Source organism: Nerophis ophidion, linkage group LG25 (genome assembly GCF_033978795.1).
Source record: "Nerophis ophidion isolate RoL-2023_Sa linkage group LG25, RoL_Noph_v1.0, whole genome shotgun sequence".
NCBI lineage: Eukaryota > Metazoa > Chordata > Actinopteri > Syngnathiformes > Syngnathidae > Nerophis > Nerophis ophidion.
Genome location: NC_084635.1, coordinates 38,500,907 through 38,523,873, shown reverse-complemented (window position 1 = coordinate 38,523,873; position 22,967 = coordinate 38,500,907). Strand labels below are relative to the sequence as shown.

The window sequence follows — 22,967 nt, the reverse complement described above, 5'->3', positions numbered from 1 at the left end:
CTGTGTGGAATATGTACTATACTGTGTGGAATATGTACTGTACTGTGTGGAATATGTACTGTACTGTGTGGAATATGTACTATACTGTGGGGAATATGTACTATACTGTGTGGAATATGTACTATACTGTGTGGAATATGTACTATAGTGTGTGGAATATGTACTGTACTGTGTGGAATATGTACTATAGTGTGTGGAATATGTACTATACTGTGTGGAATATGTACTATACTGTGTGGAATATGTACTATACTGTGTGGAATATGTACTGTACTGTGTGGAATATGTACTGTACTGTGTGGAATATGTACTATACTGTGTGGAATATGTACTGTACTGTGTGGAATATGTACTGTACTGTGTGGAATATGTACTATAGTGTGTGGAATATGTACTATACTGTGTGGAATATGTACTATACTGTGTGGAATATGTACTGTACTGTGTGGAATATGTACTATACTGTGTGGAATATGTACTATACTGTGTGGAATATGTACTATACTGTGTGGAATATGTACTGTACTGTGTGGAATATGTACTATACTGTGTGGAATATGTACTATACTGTGTGGAATATGTACTGTACTGTGTGGAATATGTACTATACTGTGTGGAATATGTACTGTACTGTGTGGAATATGTACTGTACTGTGTGGAATATGTACTATACTGTGTGGAATATGTACTGTACTGTGTGGAATATGTACTATACTGTGTGGAATATGTACTATACTGTGTGGAATATGTACTATACTGTGTGGAATATGTACTATACTGTGTGGAATATGTACTGTTCTGTGTGGAATATGTACTGTTCTGTGTGGAATATGTACTGTACTGTGTGGAATATGTACTGTATTGTGTGGAATATGTACTATACTGTGTGGAATATGTACTGTACTGTGTGGAATATGTACTATACTGTGTGGAATATGTACTGTACTGTGTGGAATATGTACTGTACTGTGTGGAATATGTACTATACTGTGTGGAATATGTACTATACTGTGTGGAATATGTACTATAGTGTGTGGAATATGTACTATAGTGTGTGGAATATGTACTATAGTGTGTGGAATATGTACTATAGTGTGTGGAATATGTACTATAGTGTGTAATTTACTAATAAATGTTTCAATGAATCAATGAATTGTAGCAGACTGAAGCTAACAAAGGCTAGCAGGCCTCGAGCACATGCTAGAATGCATCAAAATAAGCAGTAAATGGTGACTTTTCACATAAAGTCACCGACTGTATAGTGAAAGAAGAAGTTAAAATAAAAGCTTACGGAGTTTGTCCAGACATTACAGCCCTGCGTGGCCGGCATGGAAGTTCAGCAGCTGAGGACGCGCGGGGACCACATCTATGTCATTATTAGCTGCTAGCTGCTAGCCGGGCTTTAGCGGCGTCGCCTTTCTCTGACGTCATTGCCGCTCCGTCTGACACCCCGGAAGTGGGCGCATACTTATTTGTTTTTTTTGGTTTTGTTTTTTTTAAAGGTTTATTTATAAATTTCAACAATTACAAACAGTAAGTCAAACAACAATATAAAACATTATAAAACATTATGAAAACAGTACAAAACAGCGCCAGGGGGTTGTAAGTTCAAAATAATAAAAATAGAATACAAAAAAAAAAATAATATAGATATATATATATATATATATATGTGGTTTTCATCCTGGTCGTGGAACTGTGGACCAGCTCTATACTCTCGGCAGGGTTCTTGGGGGTGCATGGGAGTTTGCCCAACCAGTCTACATGTGCTTTGTGGACTTGGAGAAGGCATTGGACCGTGTCCCTCGGGAAGTCCTGTGGGGAGTGCTCAGAGAGTATGGGGTATCGGACTGTCTGATTGTGGCGGTCCGCTCCCTGTATGATCAGTGTCAGAGCTTGGTCCGCATTGCTGGCAGTAAGTCGGACACATTTCCAGTGAGGGTTGGACTCCGCCAAGGCTGTCCTTTGTCACCCATTCTGTTCATAACTTTTATGGACAGAATTTCTAGGCGCAGTCAAGGCGTTGAGGGGTTCCGGTTTGGTGACCACGGGATTAGGTCTCTGCTTTTTGCAGATGATGTGGTCCTGATGGCTTCATCTGACCGGGATCTTCAGCTCTCACTGGATCGGTTCGCAGCCGAGTGTGAAGCGACCGGAATGAGAATCAGCACCTCCAAGTCCGAGTCCATGGTTCTCGCCCGGAAAAGGGTGGAATGCCATCTCCGGGTTGGGGAGGAGACCCTGCCCCAAGTGGAGGAGTTCAAGTACCTAGGAGTCTTGTTCACGAGTGAGGGAAGAGTGGATGGTGAGATCGACAGGCGGATCGGTGCGGCGTCTTCAGTAATGCGGACGTTGTATCGATCCGTTGTGGTGAAGAAGGAGCTGAGCCGGAAGGCAAAGCTCTCAATTTACCGGTCGATCTACGTTCCCATCCTCACCTATGGTCATGAGCTTTGGGTCATGACCGAAAGGACAAAATCACGGTGTGGCGGGTCTCTCCCTTAGAGATAGGGTGAGAAGCTCTGCCATCCGGGAGGAACTCAAAGTAAAGCCGCTGCTCCTCCACATGGAGAGGAGCCAGATGAGGTGGTTCGGGCATCTGGTCAGGATGCCACCCGAACGCCTCCCTGGGGAGGTGTTTAGGGCACGTCCAACCGGTAGGACGAAGACCCAGGACACGTTGGGAAGACTATGTCTCCCGGCTGGCCTGGGAACGCCTCAGGATCCCCCGAGAAGAGCTAGACAAAGTGGCTGGGGAGAGGGAAGTCTGGGTTTCCCTGCTTAGGCTGCTGCCCCCGCGACCCGACCTCGGATAAGCGGAAGATGATGGATGGATGGATGGATATATATATATATATATATATATATATATATATATATATATATATATATATATATATATATATATATAAAATAAACAAAATGCAAAGCCGTAGGCTTATTCAGATTCATCAAACAACTTAAATTTGGAACACAGCATCATCGTTTTCACAGCTTTTTTGTTGTTAGAGGTAGAAAGCGTTTTAATGTAAAGTTCCAGATCTTTTTTAAAGGCACAAAAGATAGGACGGATATTAAGAAACTTACATTTATGAATATAAAACTTAGCCAATAAAATAATGAGGTTGCAAAGGTAGAATTCCTTTTCAAATGTTTGTTTAGTTGTGCTTTCTTTGTAAAGATATGTGGGTTTCCACTCTATGAAAACACATGTCAAAGGAATTTTACCTTTGCAAGCTCATTATACTATTGGCTAACTTTTATATTCATAAATGTAAGTTTCTCAATACCCGACCTGTTTTATTTTGTGCCTTTAAAAAAATTATATATTTATATATATATATATATATATATATACACATATATATATATGTTTATATATATACATATATATATATGTATATATATACATATATATATATATGTATATATATATATGTATATATATACACATATATATATATACATATATATATACATATATATATACATATGTATATATATACATATATATATACATATATATATACATATACATATATACATATATATATATATATATATATTTATATATATATGTATATATTGCATTCTATTTTAGTTACTTTATTGAATTTACAACCCCTGGCTCTGCTTTGTACTCATTTTGATTATTATTACTCAATTGTTTGTAAATGTTGCAACTTATAAAGGTTTGTAAAATAAAATTTAAAAAAAAGTGGGTGCATACCTAACTTCATTTTTTTATTGAACATACAAATTTTACTTTTTATACTTTAACATTATTATGTCATAATGTGGGCCTACCGATGATGTCGTAGTGGTTCGTGTTGTGGTTTGTGCAGCCCTTTGAGACACTAGTGATTTAGGGCTATATCAATCAATCAATCAATGTTATTTATAGACTCCCTTTTTAGACCAGTTGATCTGCCGTTTCTTTTCTTTTTCTCCTATGTCCCACTCTCCCTTGTGGAGGGGGTCCGGTCCGATCCGGTGGCCATGTACTGCTTGCCTGTGTATCGGCTGGGGACATCTCTGCGCTGCTGATCCGCCTCCACTTGGGATGGTTTCCTGCTGGCTCCGCTATGAACGGGACTCTCGCTGCTGTGTTGGATCCGCTTTGGACTGGACTCTCGCGACTGTGTTGGATCCATTCGGGATTGAACTTTCACAGTATCATGTTGGACCCGCTCGACATCCATTGCTTTCCTCCTCTCTAAGGTTCTCATAGTCATCATTGTCACCGACGTCCCACTGGGTGTGAGTTTTCCTCGCCCTTATGTGGGCCTACCGAGGATGTCCTAGTGGTTTGTGCAGCCCTTTGAGACACTAGTGATTTAGGGCTATATAATTAAACATTGATTGATTGATTGATATAAGCAATGGTAAAGGTCAAGGTATATTTATAAAGACATGCATTGGTGTAAAGCAAGAAAAAACATGATGGACTATAGTTTTTTTTTTTCTACTATGTTTGCTGTTGCTTGAAATTGTTCCTAAGAGAAATACAAATAAAAAAAGGACAAGTACATTATCTTGAGCATTAGTTGACTATAATTCATCACGGCAGCCCACCATGCAGACATTAATCAACATCAGTGTTCCAATAGACGCCAAGATAGTGCTTGAACATGAAGTGAGTGGACTTGACTTTTCAGTGCAGACAAGAATTCAGCACAAATTCCACATTTATGTGAAGCCTCGCTCCTGTAATCTGCCCTGCGACCACTAGGGGCGCCAATGAGTTGACTTTGAATGCCTCACTCGGTCTTTTCTGGATGCTCTTTTAGCTGCTTAAATGTCAGAGATCACATGATGTCATGTTGCCTCAAGATCATCCATCCATCCATTTTTCTACCGCTTATTCCCTTTGGGGTCGCTTGCGCCTATCTCAGCTACAATCAGGTGCAAGGCGGGATCAGACTTTTCTTATTGGCTTTGACACTTCACGTTATTCAATTGCATCTTGGGTCCAGTTGCGGTCTGGCAGAGACCAGTGGTACCGACCACTAGACTAGACTAGACTAGACTTCCTTTTTGTTGTCATTAAAATTTGAACTTTACAGTACAGATAAGAACCAAATGTCGTTGCATTTGCAGTCTCACTAGGAGCACTAGTGAGACTGGTCACAGCTGTGGTATGTCTATGGACTTTAAAAGGCACCCCTTGAACCCTTTATGACAAAAGGTTTGATCCACATCAACGGCCAAACTAAGTCTAAGACTAGATGTGACTAATCTAAGTCTAAGACTAGATGTGACCAATCTAAGTCTAAGACTAGATGTGACCAATCTAAGTCTAAGACTAGATGTGACCCATCAAAGTCTAAGGCTAGATGTGACCCATCTGAGTCCGAGACTAGATGTAACAATCTAAGTCTAAGACTAGATGTGACCCATCTGAGTCCAAGACTAGATGTAACAATCTAAGTCTAAGACTAGATGTGACCGATCTAAGTCAAAGACTAGATGTGACCAGTCTAAATCTAAGACTAGATGTGACCCATCTAAGTTTAAGACTAGATGTAACAATCTAAGTCTAAGACTATATGTGACCCATCTAAGTCTAAGACTAGATGTAACAATCTAAGTCTAAGACTAGATGTGACCCATCAAAGTCTAAGACTAGATCTGACCCGTCCTAATCTAAGACTAGATGTGACCCGTCTGAGTCTAAGACTAGATGTGACCCATCTGAGTCCAAGACTAGATGTAACAATCTAAGTCTAAGACTAGATGTGACCGATCTAAGTCAAAGACTAGATGTGACCAGTCTAAATCCAAGACTAGATGTGACCCATCTAAGTTTAAGACTAGATGTAACAATCTAAGTCTAAGACTAGATGTCACTGATCTAAGTCAAAGACTAGATGTAACAATCTAAGTCAAAGACTAGATGTGACCAGTCTAAATCTAAGACTAGATGTGACCCATCTAAGTTTAAGACTAGATATAACAATCTAAGTCAAAGACTAGATGTAACAATCTAAGTCTAAGACTATATGTGACCCATCTAAGTCTAAGACTAGATGTAACAATCTAAGTCAAAGACTAGATGTGACCCATCTAAGTTTAAGACTAGATGTAACAATCTAAGTCTAAGACTAGATGTGACTGATCTAAGTCAAAGACTAGATGTGACCGATCTAAGTCAAAGACTAGATGTGACCCAGCTAAGTCTAGGACTATATGTACCAATTTAAGTCTAAGACTAGATGTGACTGATCTAAGTCAAAGACTAGATGTGACCCAGCTAAGTCTAGGACTATATGTACCAATTTAAGTCTAAGACTAGATGTGACCCGTCTAAATCTAAAACTAGATGTGACCAGTTTAAATGTAAGACTAGATGTGACCCAGCTAAGTCTAAGACTAGATGTGACTGATCTAAGACAAAGACTAGATGTGACCCAGCTAAGTCTAGGACTATATGTACCAATCTAAGTCTAAGACTATATGTGACCCATCTAAGTCTAAGACTAGATGTAACAATCTAAGTCAAAGACTAGATGTGACCCATCTAAGTTTAAGACTAGATGTAACAATCTAAGTCTAAGACTAGATGTGACTGATCTAAGTCAAAGACTAGATGTGACCGATCTAAGTCAAAGACTAGATGTGACCCAGCTAAGTCTAGGACTATATGTACCAATTTAAGTCTAAGACTAGATGTGACTGATCTAAGTCAAAGACTAGATGTGACCCAGCTAAGTCTAGGACTATATGTACCAATTTAAGTCTAAGACAAGATGTGACCCGTCTAAATCTAAAACTAGATGTGACCAGTTTAAATGTAAGACTAGATGTGACCCAGCTAAGTCTAAGACTAGATGTGACTGATCTAAGTCAAAGACTAGATGTGACCCAGCTAAGTCTAGGACTATATGTACCAATCTAAGTCTAAGACTATATGTGACCCATCTAAGTCTAAGACTAGATGTAACAATCTAAGTCAAAGACTAGATGTGACTCATCTAAGTTTAAGACTAGATGTAACAATCTAAGTCTAAGACTAGATGTGACTGATCTAAGTCAAAGACTAGATGTGACCGATCTAAGTCAAAGACTAGATGTGACCCAGCTAAGTCTAGGACTATATGTACCAATTTAAGTCCAAGACTAGATGTGACTGATCTAAGTCAAAGACTAGATGTGACCCAGCTAAGTCTAGGACTATATGTACCAATTTAAGTCTAAGACTAGATGTGACCCGTCTAAATCTAAAACTAGATGTGACCAGTTTAAATGTAAGACTAGATGTGACCCAGCTAAGTCTAAGACTAGATGTAACTGATCTAAGTCAAAGACTAGATGTGACCCAGCTAAGTCTAGGACTATATGTACCAATCTAAGTCTAAGACTATATGTGACCCATCTAAGTCTAAGACTAGATGTAACAATCTAAGTCAAAGACTAGATGTGACCCATCTAAGTTTAAGACTAGATGTAACAATCTAAGTCTAAGACTAGATGTGACTGATCAAGTCAAAGACTAGATGTGACCCAGCTAAGTCTAGGACTATATGTACCAATTTAAGTCTAAGACTAGATGTGACCAGTCTAAATCTAAAACTAGTTTTGACCCGTCTAAATCTAAAACTAGATGTGACCCAGCTAAGTCTAGGACTATATGTACCAATTTAAGTCTAAGACTAGATGTGACCCGTCTAAATCTAAAACTAGATGTGACCAGTTTAAATGTAAGACTAGATGTGACCCAGCTAAGTCTAAGACTAGATGTGACTGATCTAAGTCAAAGACTAGATGTGACCCAGCTAAGTCTAGGACTATATGTACCAATTTAAGTCTAAGACTAGATGTGACCAGTCTAAATCTAAAACTAGATGTGACCCGTCTAAATCTAAAACTAGATGTGACCCAGCTAAGTCTAAGACTAGATGTGACCAGTCTAAGTAATCCATGCAATTACAACCCTAGACTAACACCCCCCCCCCCCCCAAATCTCACCCCCCAGATTGTAAATAATAAAAAGTATTTACTTGTTCTTATGCTTTCTGAGCTCACTATGTTGACTGCTGGCTGAGTCACACCTACACTCTTTCAATGGCCACTTCTCACATGATGACATCATTGAAGTCAGGTGATCATGATGACATCATTGAAGTCAGGTGATCATGATGACATCATTGAAGTCACGTGATCATGATGACATCATTGAAGTCAGGTGATCATGATGACATCATTGAAGTCAGGCGATCATGATGACATCATTGAAGTCAGGTGATCATGATGACATCATTGAAGTCACGTGATCATAATGACATCATTGAAGTCAGGCGATCATGATGACATCATTGAAGTCAGGTGATCATGATGACATCATTGAAGTCAGGTGATCATGATGACATCATTGAAGTCAGGTGATCACGATGACATCATTGAAGTCAGGTGATCATGATGACATCATTGAAGTCAGGTGATCATGATGACATCATTGAAGTCAGGTGATCATGATGACATCATTGAAGTCAGGTGATCATGATGACATCATTGAAGTCAGGTGATCATGATGACATAGTTGAAGTCAGGTGATCATGATGACATCATTGAAGTCAGGTGATCATGATGACATCATTGAAGTCAGGTGATCATGATGACATCATTGAAGTCAGGTGATCATGATGACATCATTGAAGTCAGGTGATCATGATGACATCATTGAAGTCAGGTGATCATGATGACATCATTGAAGTCAGGTGATCATGATGACATCGTTGAAGTCAGGTGATCATAATGACATCATTGAAGTCAGGCGATCATGATGACATCATTGAAGTCAGGTGATCATGATGACATCATTGAAGTCAGGTGATCATGATGACATCGTTGAAGTCAGGTGATCATGATGACATCATTGAAGTCACTTGATCATGATGACATCATTGAAGTCACTTGATCATGATGACATCATTGAAGTCAGGTGATCATGATGACATCGTTGAAGTCAGGTGATCATGATGACATCGTTGAAGTCAGGTGATCATGATGACATCGTTGAAGTCAGGTGATCATGATGACATCGTTGAAGTCAGGTGATCATGATGACATCATTGAAGTCACCTGATCATGATGACATCATTGAAGTCAGGTGATCATGATGACATCATTGAAGTCAGGTGATCATGATGACATCATTGAAGTCAGGTGATCATGATGACATCATTGAAGTCAGGTGATCATGATGACATCATTGAAGTCACTTGATCATGATGACATCATTGAAGTCACTTGATCATGATGACATCATTGAAGTCAGGTGATCATGATGACATCATTGAAGTCACGTGATCATGATGACATCATTGAAGTCAGGCGATCATGATGACATCATTGAAGTCAGGCGATCATGATGACATCATTGAAATCACTTGATCATGATGACATCATTGAAGTCAGGTGATCATGATGACATCATTGAAGTCAGGTGATCATGATGACATCATTGAAGTCACTTGATCATGATGACATCGTTGAAGTCAGGTGATCATGATGACATCATTGAAGTCAGGTGATCATGATGACATCATTGAAGTCACTTGATCATGATGACATCATTGAAGTCAGGTGATCATGATGACATCATTGAAGTCAGGTGATCATGATGACATCATTGAAGTCAGGCGATCATGATGACATCATTGAAGTCACTTGATCATGATGACATCATTGAAGTCACTTGATCATGATGACATCATTGAAGTCAGGTGATCATGATGACATCATTGAAGTCACTTGATCATGATGACATCATTGAAGTCAGGTGATCATGATGACATCATTGAAGTCAGGTGATCATGATGACATCATTGAAGTCAGGCGATCATGATGACATCATTGAAGTCACTTGATCATGATGACATCATTGAAGTCAGGTGATCATGATGACATCATTGAAGTCAGGTGATCATGATGACATCATTGAAGTCAGGTGATCATGATGACATCATTGAAGTCAGGTGATCATGATGACATCATTGAAGTCACTTGATCATGATGACATCATTGAAGTCACTTGATCATGATGACATCATTGAAGTCAGGTGATCATGATGACATCATTGAAGTCACGTGATCATGATGACATCATTGAAGTCAGGCGATCATGATGACATCATTGAAGTCAGGCGATCATGATGACATCATTGAAATCACTTGATCATGATGACATCATTGAAGTCACGTGATCATGATGACATCATTGAAGTCACGTGATCATGATGACATCATTGAAGTCAGGTGATCATGATGACATCATTGAAGTCAGGCGATCATGATGACATCATTGAAGTCACGTGATCATGATGACATCATTGAAGTCACTTGATCATGATGACATCATTGAAGTCAGGCGATCATGATGACATCATTGAAGTCACTTGATCATGATGACATCATTGAAGTCACTTGATCATGATGACATCATTGAAGTCACTTGATCATGATGACATCATTGAAGTCAGGTGATCATGATGACATCATTGAAGTCAGGTGATCATGATGACATCATTGAAGTCACTTGATCATGATGACATCATTGAAGTCAGGTGATCATGATGACATCATTGAAGTCAGGTGATCATGATGACATCATTGAAGTCAGGCGATCATGATGACATCATTGAAGTCACTTGATCATGATGACATCATTGAAGTCACTTGATCATGATGACATCATTGAAGTCAGGTGATCATGATGACATCATTGAAGTCACTTGATCATGATGACATCATTGAAGTCAGGTGATCATGATGACATCATTGAAGTCAGGTGATCATGATGACATCATTGAAGTCAGGCGATCATGATGACATCATTGAAGTCACTTGATCATGATGACATCATTGAAGTCAGGTGATCATGATGACATCATTGAAGTCAGGTGATCATGATGACATCATTGAAGTCAGGTGATCATGATGACATCATTGAAGTCACTTGATCATGATGACATCATTGAAGTCAGGTGATCATGATGACATCATTGAAGTCAGGTGATCATGATGACATCATTGAAGTCAGGTGATCATGATGACATAGTTGAAGTCAGGTGATCATGATGACATCATTGAAGTCACTTGATCATGATGACATCATTGAAGTCACTTGATCATGATGACATCATTGAAGTCAGGTGATCATGATGACATCATTGAAGTCACGTGATCATGATGACATCATTGAAGTCACGTGATCATGATGACATCATTGAAGTCAGGTGATCATGATGACATCATTGAAGTCAGGCGATCATGATGACATCATTGAAGTCACGTGATCATGATGACATCATTGAAGTCACTTGATCATGATGACATCATTGAAGTCAGGCGATCATGATGACATCATTGAAGTCACTTGATCATGATGACATCATTGAAGTCACTTGATCATGATGACATCATTGAAGTCACTTGATCATGATGACATCATTGAAGTCAGGTGATCATGATGACATCATTGAAGTCAGGTGATCATGATGACATCATTGAAGTCAGGTGATCATGATGACATCATTGAAGTCAGGTGATCATGATGACATCATTGAAGTCACTTGATCATGATGACATCATTGAAGTCACTTGATCATGATGACATCATTGAAGTCAGGTGATCATGATGACATCATTGAAGTCAGGTGATCATGATGACATCATTGAAGTCACGTGATCATGATGACATCATTGAAGTCAGGCGATCATGATGACATCATTGAAGTCAGGCGATCATGATGACATCATTGAAGTCACTTGATCATGATGACATCATTGAAGTCAGGTGATCATGATGACATCATTGAAGTCAGGTGATCATGATGACATCATTGAAGTCACTTGATCATGATGACATCATTGAAGTCAGGTGATCATGATGACATAGTTGAAGTCAGGTGATCATGATGACATCATTGAAGTCACTTGATCATGGTGACATCATTGAAGTCAGGTGATCATGATGACATCGTTGAAGTCAGGTGATCATGGTGACATCATTGAAGTCAGGTGATCATGATGACATCGTTGAAGTCAGGTGATCATGATGACATCATTGAAGTCACTTGATCATGATGACATCATTGAAGTCAGGTGATCATGATGACATCATTGAAGTCACTTGATCATGATGACATCATTGAAGTCAGGTGATCATGATGACATCATTGAAGTCAGGTGATCATGATGACATCATTGAAGTCACTTGATCATGATGACATCATTGAAGTCACTTGATCATGATGACATCATTGAAGTCAGGTGATCATGATGACATCATTGAAGTCAGGTGATCATGATGACATCATTGAAGTCAGGTGATCATGATGACATCATTGAAGTCAGGTGATCATGATGACATCATTGAAGTCAGGTGATCATGATGACATCATTGAAGTCAGGTGATCATGATGACATCATTGAAGTCACTTGATCATGATGACATCATTGAAGTCAGGTGATCATGATGACATCATTGAAGTCAGGTGATCATGATGCAGCAGTGACAAAAGACCTTGAGGAAAAAAAGGGACATGACCTTGAGGAAAAAGAGACGTGACCTTGAGGGGAAAAAAGCTGTGATAGCAGTAAGAAAAAATAATTGAATGATTTCATTTTATTTGTCATTGAATATTTTGTAAATGTTGTGGAAGCAAGGACGTGAAGAAGATGGCAGCAAAAAGAAAACATTTGCTTCCTGCTCATCTTCATGTCTCTGCAAGTCCAGTGTAAAAGTCTAGAAAAAGATGAGAACCTGACCTAACCCCCTGCAGGTATAAATAGTGTAGAAAATAAGGCAGTTCTTTCAGTAGCATACAAAAATTCATGTGATCATCTTCATGTGTCTGACACTCACTCTGGTCCGATCAAGTTGGAGGAATAGGAACTCATCTTCTCCTCACTCTGATGACTAAGAAGAAGACAACTGAAGTTCTCCTCACTCTGATGACTAAGAAGAAGACAACTGATGATACAGCCAATCATGCGTGATGCCTTCAGGGTCACATCCCTGCAGGACAAAGCAGACATGTTGAAGTGTCATTCATATTTGGTCCACTAGGGGCAGAGGGAGCAGTCCTGCTCTGTGAGTGCACATGACTGCAGGACCAGGAAGAGCACCTGTGCACTCTCTTCCTCGTCATCATCCTCATCTTCTTCACAGGCGGGAGAGTTCATGTATGAAAAGTGAAAGTGAAACTAATCCATCACGTCTGTCCGACAGGTGTGTCCGTGTCCTGACCTCCTCCGACAGGTGTGTCCGTGTCCTGACCTCGTCCGACAGGTGTGTCCGGTTCCAAAGGTTTGCTTTCTTCTCCTCAGACCGGCTCTGGAGTCCAGCTGCGTGTCTCATACATGCGCTTTTATTCTGAAGGAGCTCGCAGACTGTGAAGCTTTTGCTCGTCCAATCCTTTCCAGTACTTGAAGTTGTTGTCCAGGTGTTGCATCAGGTTGGGGAGGTCTGCGAAAGCTGCACACACCACATTGATGTCATCATGCTGTGCATTGGTATCATCATCCTGTGCATTGGTATCGTCATACGGTGCATTGGTATCATTTAACGATGCATTGATATCGTCATACGGTGCATCATATCGTCATGTATTTACTGTGAAGAATACAGCAAGAATAGACATTTGAAAGGCAATTTAAAGTAAATAAAGAATAGTGAAGAACAGGCTGAATAAGTGAAGTTATATGAGGCTTAAATAAGAATAGTGAAGAACAGGCTGAATAAGTGTAGGTTATATGAGGCATAAATAAGAATAGTGAAGAACAGGCTGAATAAGTGTAGGTTATATGAGGCATAAATAAGAATAGTGAAGAACAGGCTGAATAAGTGAAGTTATATGAGGCATAAATAAGAATAGTGAAGAACAGGCTGAATAAGTGTAGGTTATATGAGGCATAAATAAGAATAGTGAAGAACAGGCTGAATAAGTGTAGGTTACATGAGGCATAAATAAGAATAGTGAAGAACAGGCTGAATAAGTGTAGGTTATATGAGGCATAAATAAGAATAGTGAAGAACAGGCTGAATAAGTGTAGGTTATATGAGGCATAAATAAGAATAGTGAAGAACAGGCTGAATAAGTGTAGGTTATATGAGGCATAAATAAGAATAGTGAAGAACAGGCTGAATAAGTGTAGGTTATATGAGGCATAAATAAGAATAGTGAAGAACAGGCTGAATAAGTGTAGGTTATATGAGGCATAAATAAGAATAGTGAAGAACAGGCTGAATAAGTGTAGGTTACATGAGGCATAAATAAGAATAGTGAAGAACAGGCTGAATAAGTGTAGGTTACATGAGGCATAAATAAGAATAGTGAAGAACAGGCTGAATAAGTGTAGGTTACATGAGGCATAAATAAGAATAGTGAAGAACAGGCTGAATAAGTGTAGGTTATATGAGGCATAAATAAGAATAGTGAAGAACAGGCTGAATAAGTGTAGGTTATATGAGGCTTAAATAAGAATAGTGAAGAACAGGCTGAATAAGTGTAGGTTATATGAGGCATAAATAAGAATAGTGAAGAACAGGCTGAATAAGTGTAGGTTATATGACGCTTAAATAAGAATAGTGAAGAACAGGCTGAATAAGTGTAGGTTATATGAGGCATAAATAAGAATAGTGAAGAACAGGCTGAATAAGTGTAGGTTATATGAGGCATAAATAAGAATAGTGAAGAACAGGCTGAATAAGTGTAGGTTATATGAGGCTTAAATAACCAACTTCTATGTTAACTTAACATATTATGGTAAGAGTCATTCAAATAACTAGAACATAAAGAACAGTGGTTCTTAACCCGTTTCAGTGAGTCGGCCTCAGGGGTTCGGCGGAACCTCCATCGCGGAGGTCAAGACACACCCGACTCATCGTGTAAATAAAAATGTCTCCGTATCGGCCTATTATGGATACCACCAAACAATGTTCCCTGTAATATTCCATCTGATATGCCAGTGTGTAATTTGTTGGGAGTTCAAGCACTGTGTTGGTTTTGTTCTCTGAACAAGGTGATGTTCATTACTTTGTCTAGAATAAAAAAACTAAGATTTTTCACTAAAGACAAAAGTGAATGCGCACATGAAAGTGGTGAGGTTTGATACCTCCAACAAGGTTAAGTAGCACTGATATAGAAGAGACTTTACCAAACAGTCTGTCACTCCTAATCCATAAATCCCATCAAATCTTATACGTCTAGTCTCTTCTGTGAATGAGATAAATGATATTAGTTGATGTTTTACGATAATGTGTTAATAATTTCACACATCGGTCGCTCCCGAGTATAAGTCGCACCCACGGCCAAACTATGAAAAAAACTGCGACTTATAGTCCGAAAAATACAGTAATACAAGTCTCAATCAATCATTTAATCATACAGTGCATTGATACCCTCATACGAACCATTGATACCGTCATACCGAGTATTGGTATCGTCATACATGCATTGATATCGTCAAACAGTGCATTGGTATCATCATACAGCACATTGGTATATGTCAATGATGAATAAATATGATTGTGTGAAGGCAAGATGTCATATTTCATCATGAATAAGATGAGATATGACATCATGAATAAGATGAGATATGACATCATGAATAAGATGTAGTATGACATCATGACTAAGATGAAGTATGACATCATGAATAAGATGAAGTATGACATCATGACTAAGATGAAGTATGACATCATGACCAAGATGAAGGATGACATCATGACCAAGATGAAGGATGACATCATGACCATGATGAACTATGATATCATGATCAAGATGAAGGATGACATCATGACCAAGATGAAGGATGACATCATGACCAAGATGAACTATGATATCATGACCAAGATGAACTATGACATCATGACAAAGATGAAGTATGACATCATGACCAAGATGAACTATGATATCAAAGATGAAGGATGACATCATGATCAAGATGAAAGATGACATCATGACCAAGATGAACTATGATATCATGACCAAGATGAACTATGACATCATGACAAAGATGAAGTATGACATCATGACCAAGATGAACTATGATATCAAAGATGAAGTATGACATCATGACCAAGATGAACTATGATATCATGACAAAGATGAGGTATGACATCATGACCAAGATGAACTATGATATCAAAGATGAAGTATGACATCATGACTAAGATGAAGTATGACATCATCACTAAGATGAAGTATGACATCATGACCAAGATGAACTATGATATCATGACAAAGATGAAGGATGACGTCATGACCAAGATGAAGTATGACATCATGACCAAGCTGAACTATGACATCATGACTAAGATGAAGTATGACATCATGACCAAGATGAACTATGACATCATGACTAAGATGAAGTATGACATCATGACCAAGATGAAGTATGACATCATGACCACGCTGAACTATGACATCATGACTAAGATGAAGTATGACATCATGACCAGGATGAAGTATGACATCATGACTAAGATGAAGTATGACATCATGACCAAGATGAACTATGACATCATGACTAAGATGAAGGATGACATCATGAATAGGATGAAGTATGACATCATGACTAGGATGAAGTATGACATCATGACTAGGATGAAGTATGACATCATGACTAGGATGAAGTATGACATCATGACCAAGATGAAGTATGATATCATGACTAAGATGAAGTATGACATCATGACTAGGATGAAGTATGACATCATGACCAAGATGAATTATGATATCATGACAAAGATGAAGGATGACATCATGACCAAGATGAACTATGACATCATGACCAAGCTGAACTAGGACATCATGACTAAGATGAAGTATGACATCATGACCAAGATGAACTATGACATCATGACTAAGATGAAGTATGACATCATGACCAAGATGAAGTATGACATCATGACCAAGCTGAACTATGACATCATGACTAAGATGAAGTATGACATCATGACCAGGATGAAGTATGACATCATGACTAAGATGAAGTATGACATCATGACCAAGATGAACTATGACATCATGACTAAGATGAAGGATGACATCATGAATAGGATGAAGTATGACATCATGACTAGGATGAAGTATGACATCATGACTAGGATGAAGTATGACATCATGACTAGGATGAAGTATGACATCATGACCAAGATGAAGTATGATATCATGACTAAGATGAAGTATGACATCATGACTAGGATGAAGTATGACATCATGACTAGGATGAAGTATGACATCATGACTAGGATGAAGTATGACATCATGACTAAGATGAAGTATGACATCATGACTAGGATGAAGTATGACATCATGACTAGGATGAAGTATGACATCATGACTAAGATGAAGTATGACATCATGACTAGGATGAAGTATGACATCATGACTAGGTTCCTACCATCCCAGGCGTCGAACATGTCGGTGATGAAGTAGTCGATGAAGGAGATCTGGGACTTGGGGATGCTACAAGTCTTCCTGTCAAAGACGGGCATCACCACAGGAAGACTTTGTCTCTTCTCCTCCTCCGTCTGACAAGACAAGACACACATTACTCCTTCACTTTGTCTTCTATCCCCCCAATCTTCTTCTTTTGACTGCCACACATCACCACTGCCACTCCTATGCTGCACTTCAGCTAAATGTCTTCTTCACATGGACTTGTTTCTTCAGCATTGTCCACACCTTTAAGTCAGGCCTTTGTAAAACCTTCATTTTTGCCTGATTCAGCCATTCCTTTAGCACTTTTGAGGTGTGTTTGGGGTCATTGTCCTGTTGGAACACCCAACTGTGCCCAAGACCCAACCTCCCCCCTGATGATCACATGGACAAAGAGGACACCTTCTGGAGGAAAGTTCTGTGGTCAGATGAAACAAAAAGGGAGCTGTTTGGCCACAATACCCAGAAATATGTTTGGAGGAGAAAAGGTGAGGCCTTTAATCCCAGGAACACCATACCCACCGTCAAGCATGGTGGTGGTAGTATTATGTTCTGGGTCAAAAATGGTAAAGGAATGGCTAAATCAGGCTAAGAATGAAGGTTTTACAATGGCCTGACTTAAAGGTGTGGACAATGCTGAAGAAACAAGTCCATGTCAGAAAAGCAACACATTTAGCTGAACTGCAGCAATTTTGTCCAGAGGAGTGGTGAAAAATTCAAAGTAGTCCTGACCTGTGCAAAGTAGTCCTGAGCTCTGCAAAGTAGTCCTGAGCTGTGCAAAGTAGCCCTGATCTGTGCAAAGTAATCCTGACCTGTGCAAAGTAGTCCTGAGGTGTGCAAAGTAGTCCTGAGCTGTGCAAAGTAGTCCTGACCTGTGCAAAGTAGTCCTGATCTGTGCAAAGTAGTCCTGACCTGTGCAAAGTAGTCCTGACCTGTGCAAAGTAGTCCTGAGCTGTGCAAAGTAGTCCTGACCTGTGCAAAGTAGTCCTGACCTGTGCAAAGTAGTCCTGACCTGTGCAAAGTAGTCCTGAGCTCTGCAAAGTAGTCCTGAGCTGTGCAAAGTAGCCCTGATCTGTGCAAAGTAGTCCTGAGCTCTGCAAAGTAGTCCTGACCTGTGCAAAGTAGCCCTGATCTGTGCAAAGTAGTCCTGAGCTCTGCAAAGTAGTCCTGACCTGTGCAAAGTAGTCCTGACCTGTGCAAAGTAGTCCTGAGCTCTGCAAAGTAGTCCTGACCTGTGCAAAGTAGTCCTGACCTGTGCAAAGTAGTCCTGAGCTCTGCAAAGTAGTCCTGAGCTGTGCAAAGTAGTCCTGACCTGTGCAAAGTAGTCCTGACCTGTGCAAAGTAGTCCTGAGCTCTGCAAAGTAGTCCTGAGCTGTGCAAAGTAGTCCTGACCTGTGCAAAGTAGTCCTGAGCTCTGCAAAGTAGTCCTGAGCTGTGCAAAGTAGTCCTGAGCTGTGCAAAGTAGTCCTGACCTGTGCAAAGTAGTCCTGACCTGTGCAAAGTAGTCCTGACCTGTGCAAAGTAGTCCTGAGCTCTGCAAAGTAGTCCTGAGCTGTGCAAAGTAGCCCTGAGCTGTGCAAAGTAGTCCTGAGCTGTGCAAAGTAGTCCTGACCTGTGCAAAGTAGTCCTGAGCTGTGCAAAGTAGTCCTGACCTGTGCAAAGTAGCCCTGACCTGTGCAAAGTAGTCCTGAGCTCTGCAAAGTAGTCCTGAGCTGTGCAAAGTAGCCCTGAGCTGTGCAAAGTAGTCCTGAGCTGTGCAAAGTAGTCCTGACCTGTGCAAAGTAGTCCTGACCTGTGCAAAGTAGTCCTGACCTGTGCAAAGTACTCCTCTGAGATGCGCCCCGCCCACTGGATGCAGAGCTGCAGAGGTCTGCAGGGGTTGGAGATGTCAGCACACTTGATGAGCATCCTCTTCACCAGGATGCGGTTCTCAGGAGACCTCACAATGCTCTTCACACACTCTTCGGAGTCCTGGAGGACAAACAGTAGCAAGTCTTTCACATCAACACTGACAGCAATTTGACACTAATATTAATATGACATAATACTCATATATATATATATGACACAATACTAATATTAATATGACATCATACAAATATGAATATGACATAACACAAGTATAAATATGACATAATACTACTATGAATATGACATAATACAAATATGAGTATACTAGTATGAATATGACATAATAGACATATGAATATGACATAACACAAGTATAAATATGACATAATACGAATACAAATATGACATAATACTAGTATGAGTATGACATAATACAAATATGAATATGACATAATACTAGTATGAGTATACAATTATGAATATGACATAACACAATTATGACATAATACAAATACGACATAATACTTGTATGACATGATACAAATATGAATATGACAATACAAATATGACATAATACAAATATGACATAACACTAGTATGAATATGACATAATACAAATCTGACATAACACTAGTATGAATATGACATAATACAAATACAAATATGACATAATACTAGTATGAATATGACATAATACAAATACAAATATGACATAATACTAGTATGAATATGACATAATACAAATATGAATATGACATAATACAAATACGAATATGACATAATACTAGTATGAATATGACATAATACAAATACGAATATGACATAACACTAGTATGAATATGACATAATACAAATACAAATATGACATAACACTAGTATGAATATGACATAATACAAATACAAATATGACATACTACTAGTATGAATATGACATAATACAAGTACAAATATGACATAACACTAGTATGAATATGACATAATACAAGTACAAATATGACATAATACTAGTATGAATATGACATAATACAAATATGACATGATACAAAATGTATATGACATAATACAAATATGACATAATACTAGTATGAATATGACATAATACAAATACGAATATGACATAATACTAGTATGAATACGACATAACACTAGTATGAATATGACATAATACAAGTACAAATATGACATAACACTAGTATGAATATGACATAATACAAGTACAAATATGACATAACACTAGTATGAATATGACATAATACAAATATGACATAACACTGGTATGAATATGACATAACACTAGTATGAATATGACATATACAAATACAAATATGACATAACAAAAGTATGAATATGACATAACACAAATACAAATATGACATAATACTAGTATGAATATGACATAACACTAGTATGAATATGACATATACAAATACAAATATGACATAATATTAGTATGAATATGACATAATACAAATACAAATATGACATAATATTAGTATGAATATGACATAATACAAATACAAATATGACATAATACTAGTATGAATATGACATAATACAAATACAAATATGACATAATACTAGTATGAATATGACATAATACTAGTACGAATATGACATAATACTAGTATGAATATGACATAATACTAGTATGAATGTGAGGACAAAAGACTAGTATGAATATGAGTATGAATATGAATATGAATGTAGATATCACCAGGTTGTCGTCCAGAGCTGCCAGAGGTTTGTTGATGCTGTTGACAAACTTGTTGACGTGTTCAAAGTGTTTTGTCATCTCTGTGGCCAGGACCATGTCGATGATGGACTGTCTCAGCGTGCGGTACTCACTCCTGCACACACACGTCATAACAATAACCATCATCATCATCATAATAATAATCATCATCAATGGACTGTCTCAGCGTGCGGTACTCACTCCTGCACATACACGTCATAACAATAACCATCATCATAATAATAATAATAATAATCATCAATGGACTGTCTCAGCGTGCGGTACTCACTCCTGCACACACACGTCATAACAATAACCATCATCATCATAATAATAATAATAATCATCAATGGACTGTCTCAGCGTGCGGTACTCACTCCTGCACACACACGTCATAACAATAACCATCATCATCATCATAATAATAATCATCATCAATGGACTGTCTCAGCGTGCGGTACTCACTCCTGCACATACACGTCATAACAATAACCATCATCATAATAATAATAATAATAATCATCAATGGACTGTCTCAGCGTGCGGTACTCACTCCTGCACACACACGTCATAACAATAACCATCATCATCATCATAATAATAATCATCATCAATGGACTGTCTCAGCGTGCGGTACTCACTCCTGCACATACACGTCATAACAATAACCATCATCATCATCATAATAATAATAATAATCATCAATGGACTGTCTCAGCGTGCGGTACTCACTCCTGCACATACACGTCATAACAATAACCATCATCATAATAATAATAATAATAATCATCAATGGACTGTCTCAGCGTGCGGTACTCACTCCTGCACACACACGTCATAACAATAACCATCATCATCATCATAATAATAATCATCATCAATGGACTGTCTCAGCGTGCGGTACTCACTCCTGCACACACACGTCATAACAATAACCATCATCATCATCATAATAATAATAATAATCATCAATGGACTGTCTCAGCGTGCGGTACTCACTCTTGCACCCACACGTCATAACAATAACCATCATCATAATAATAATAATAATCATCAATGGACTGTCTCAGCGTGCGGTACTCACTCCTGCACATACATGTCATAACAATAACCATCATCATCATAATAATAATAATAATAATAATAATCATCAATGGACTGTCTCAGCGTGCGGTACTCACTCCTGCACATACACGTCATAACAATAACCATCATCATCATAATAATAATAATAATAATAATAATCATCAATGGACTGTCTCAGCGTGCGGTACTCACTCCTGCACATAAAAGTCATAACAATAACCATCATCATCATAATAATCATAATCATCAATGGACTGTCTCAGCGTGCGGTACTCACTCCTGCACACACACGTCATAACAATAACCATCATCATAATAATAATAATAATAATCATCAATGGACTGTCTCAGCGTGCGGTACTCACTCCTGCACACACACGTCATAACAATAACCATCATCATCATCATAATAATAATCATCATCAATGGACTGTCTCAGCGTGCGGTACTCACTCCTGCACACACACGTCATAACAATAACCATCATCATCATAATAATAATAATAATCATCAATGGACTGTCTCAGCGTGCGGTACTCACTCCTGCACACACACGTCATAACAATAACCATCATCATCATCATAATAATAATCATCATCAATGGACTGTCTCAGCGTGCGGTACTCACTCCTGCACATACACGTCATAACAATAACCATCATCATAATAATAATAATAATAATCATCAATGGACTGTCTCAGCGTGCGGTACTCACTCCTGCACACACACGTCATAACAATAACCATCATCATCATCATAATAATAATCATCATCAATGGACTGTCTCAGCGTGCGGTACTCACTCCTGCACATACACGTCATAACAATAACCATCATCATCATCAT

At 38.5% G+C, this 22,967-nt stretch overlaps 2 protein-coding genes across 7 annotated transcripts in view; both read right to left on the bottom strand.

Annotated features, from left to right (window-relative positions):
• Window positions 1-1,426, bottom strand: part of LOC133543029 (KH homology domain-containing protein 4-like) — a 28,861-nt gene extending 27,435 nt beyond the window's left edge. For 5 of the 6 annotated variants that reach the window (XR_009804284.1, XM_061887392.1, XM_061887393.1 and 2 more), the window contains exon 1: window positions 1,292-1,323. Coding sequence is in view for 5 of the 6 variants with exons in the window: in XM_061887392.1 (XP_061743376.1) it covers window positions 1,292-1,308 (17 nt within the window). In the remaining variant the exon portion in view is untranslated. Of the gene's footprint in view, window positions 1-1,291 lie in introns of all 6 variants that reach the window. The other variant, XM_061887389.1, reaches the window with a different exon arrangement.
• An 11,184-nt stretch (window positions 1,427-12,610) lies between these two features.
• The window catches only part of pde8a (phosphodiesterase 8A), a 75,233-nt gene continuing 64,876 nt past the window's right edge, over window positions 12,611-22,967 (bottom strand). Inside the window, exons 19-22 of the mRNA XM_061887738.1 lie at window positions 21,016-21,148; window positions 19,263-19,421; window positions 17,413-17,542; window positions 12,611-13,480 (exon numbers count right to left, since the gene is read on the bottom strand). Coding sequence (XP_061743722.1) covers window positions 13,374-13,480; window positions 17,413-17,542; window positions 19,263-19,421; window positions 21,016-21,148 — 529 coding nt within the window. The 3' untranslated portion in view covers window positions 12,611-13,373. The remainder of the gene's footprint in view (window positions 13,481-17,412; window positions 17,543-19,262; window positions 19,422-21,015; window positions 21,149-22,967) is intronic.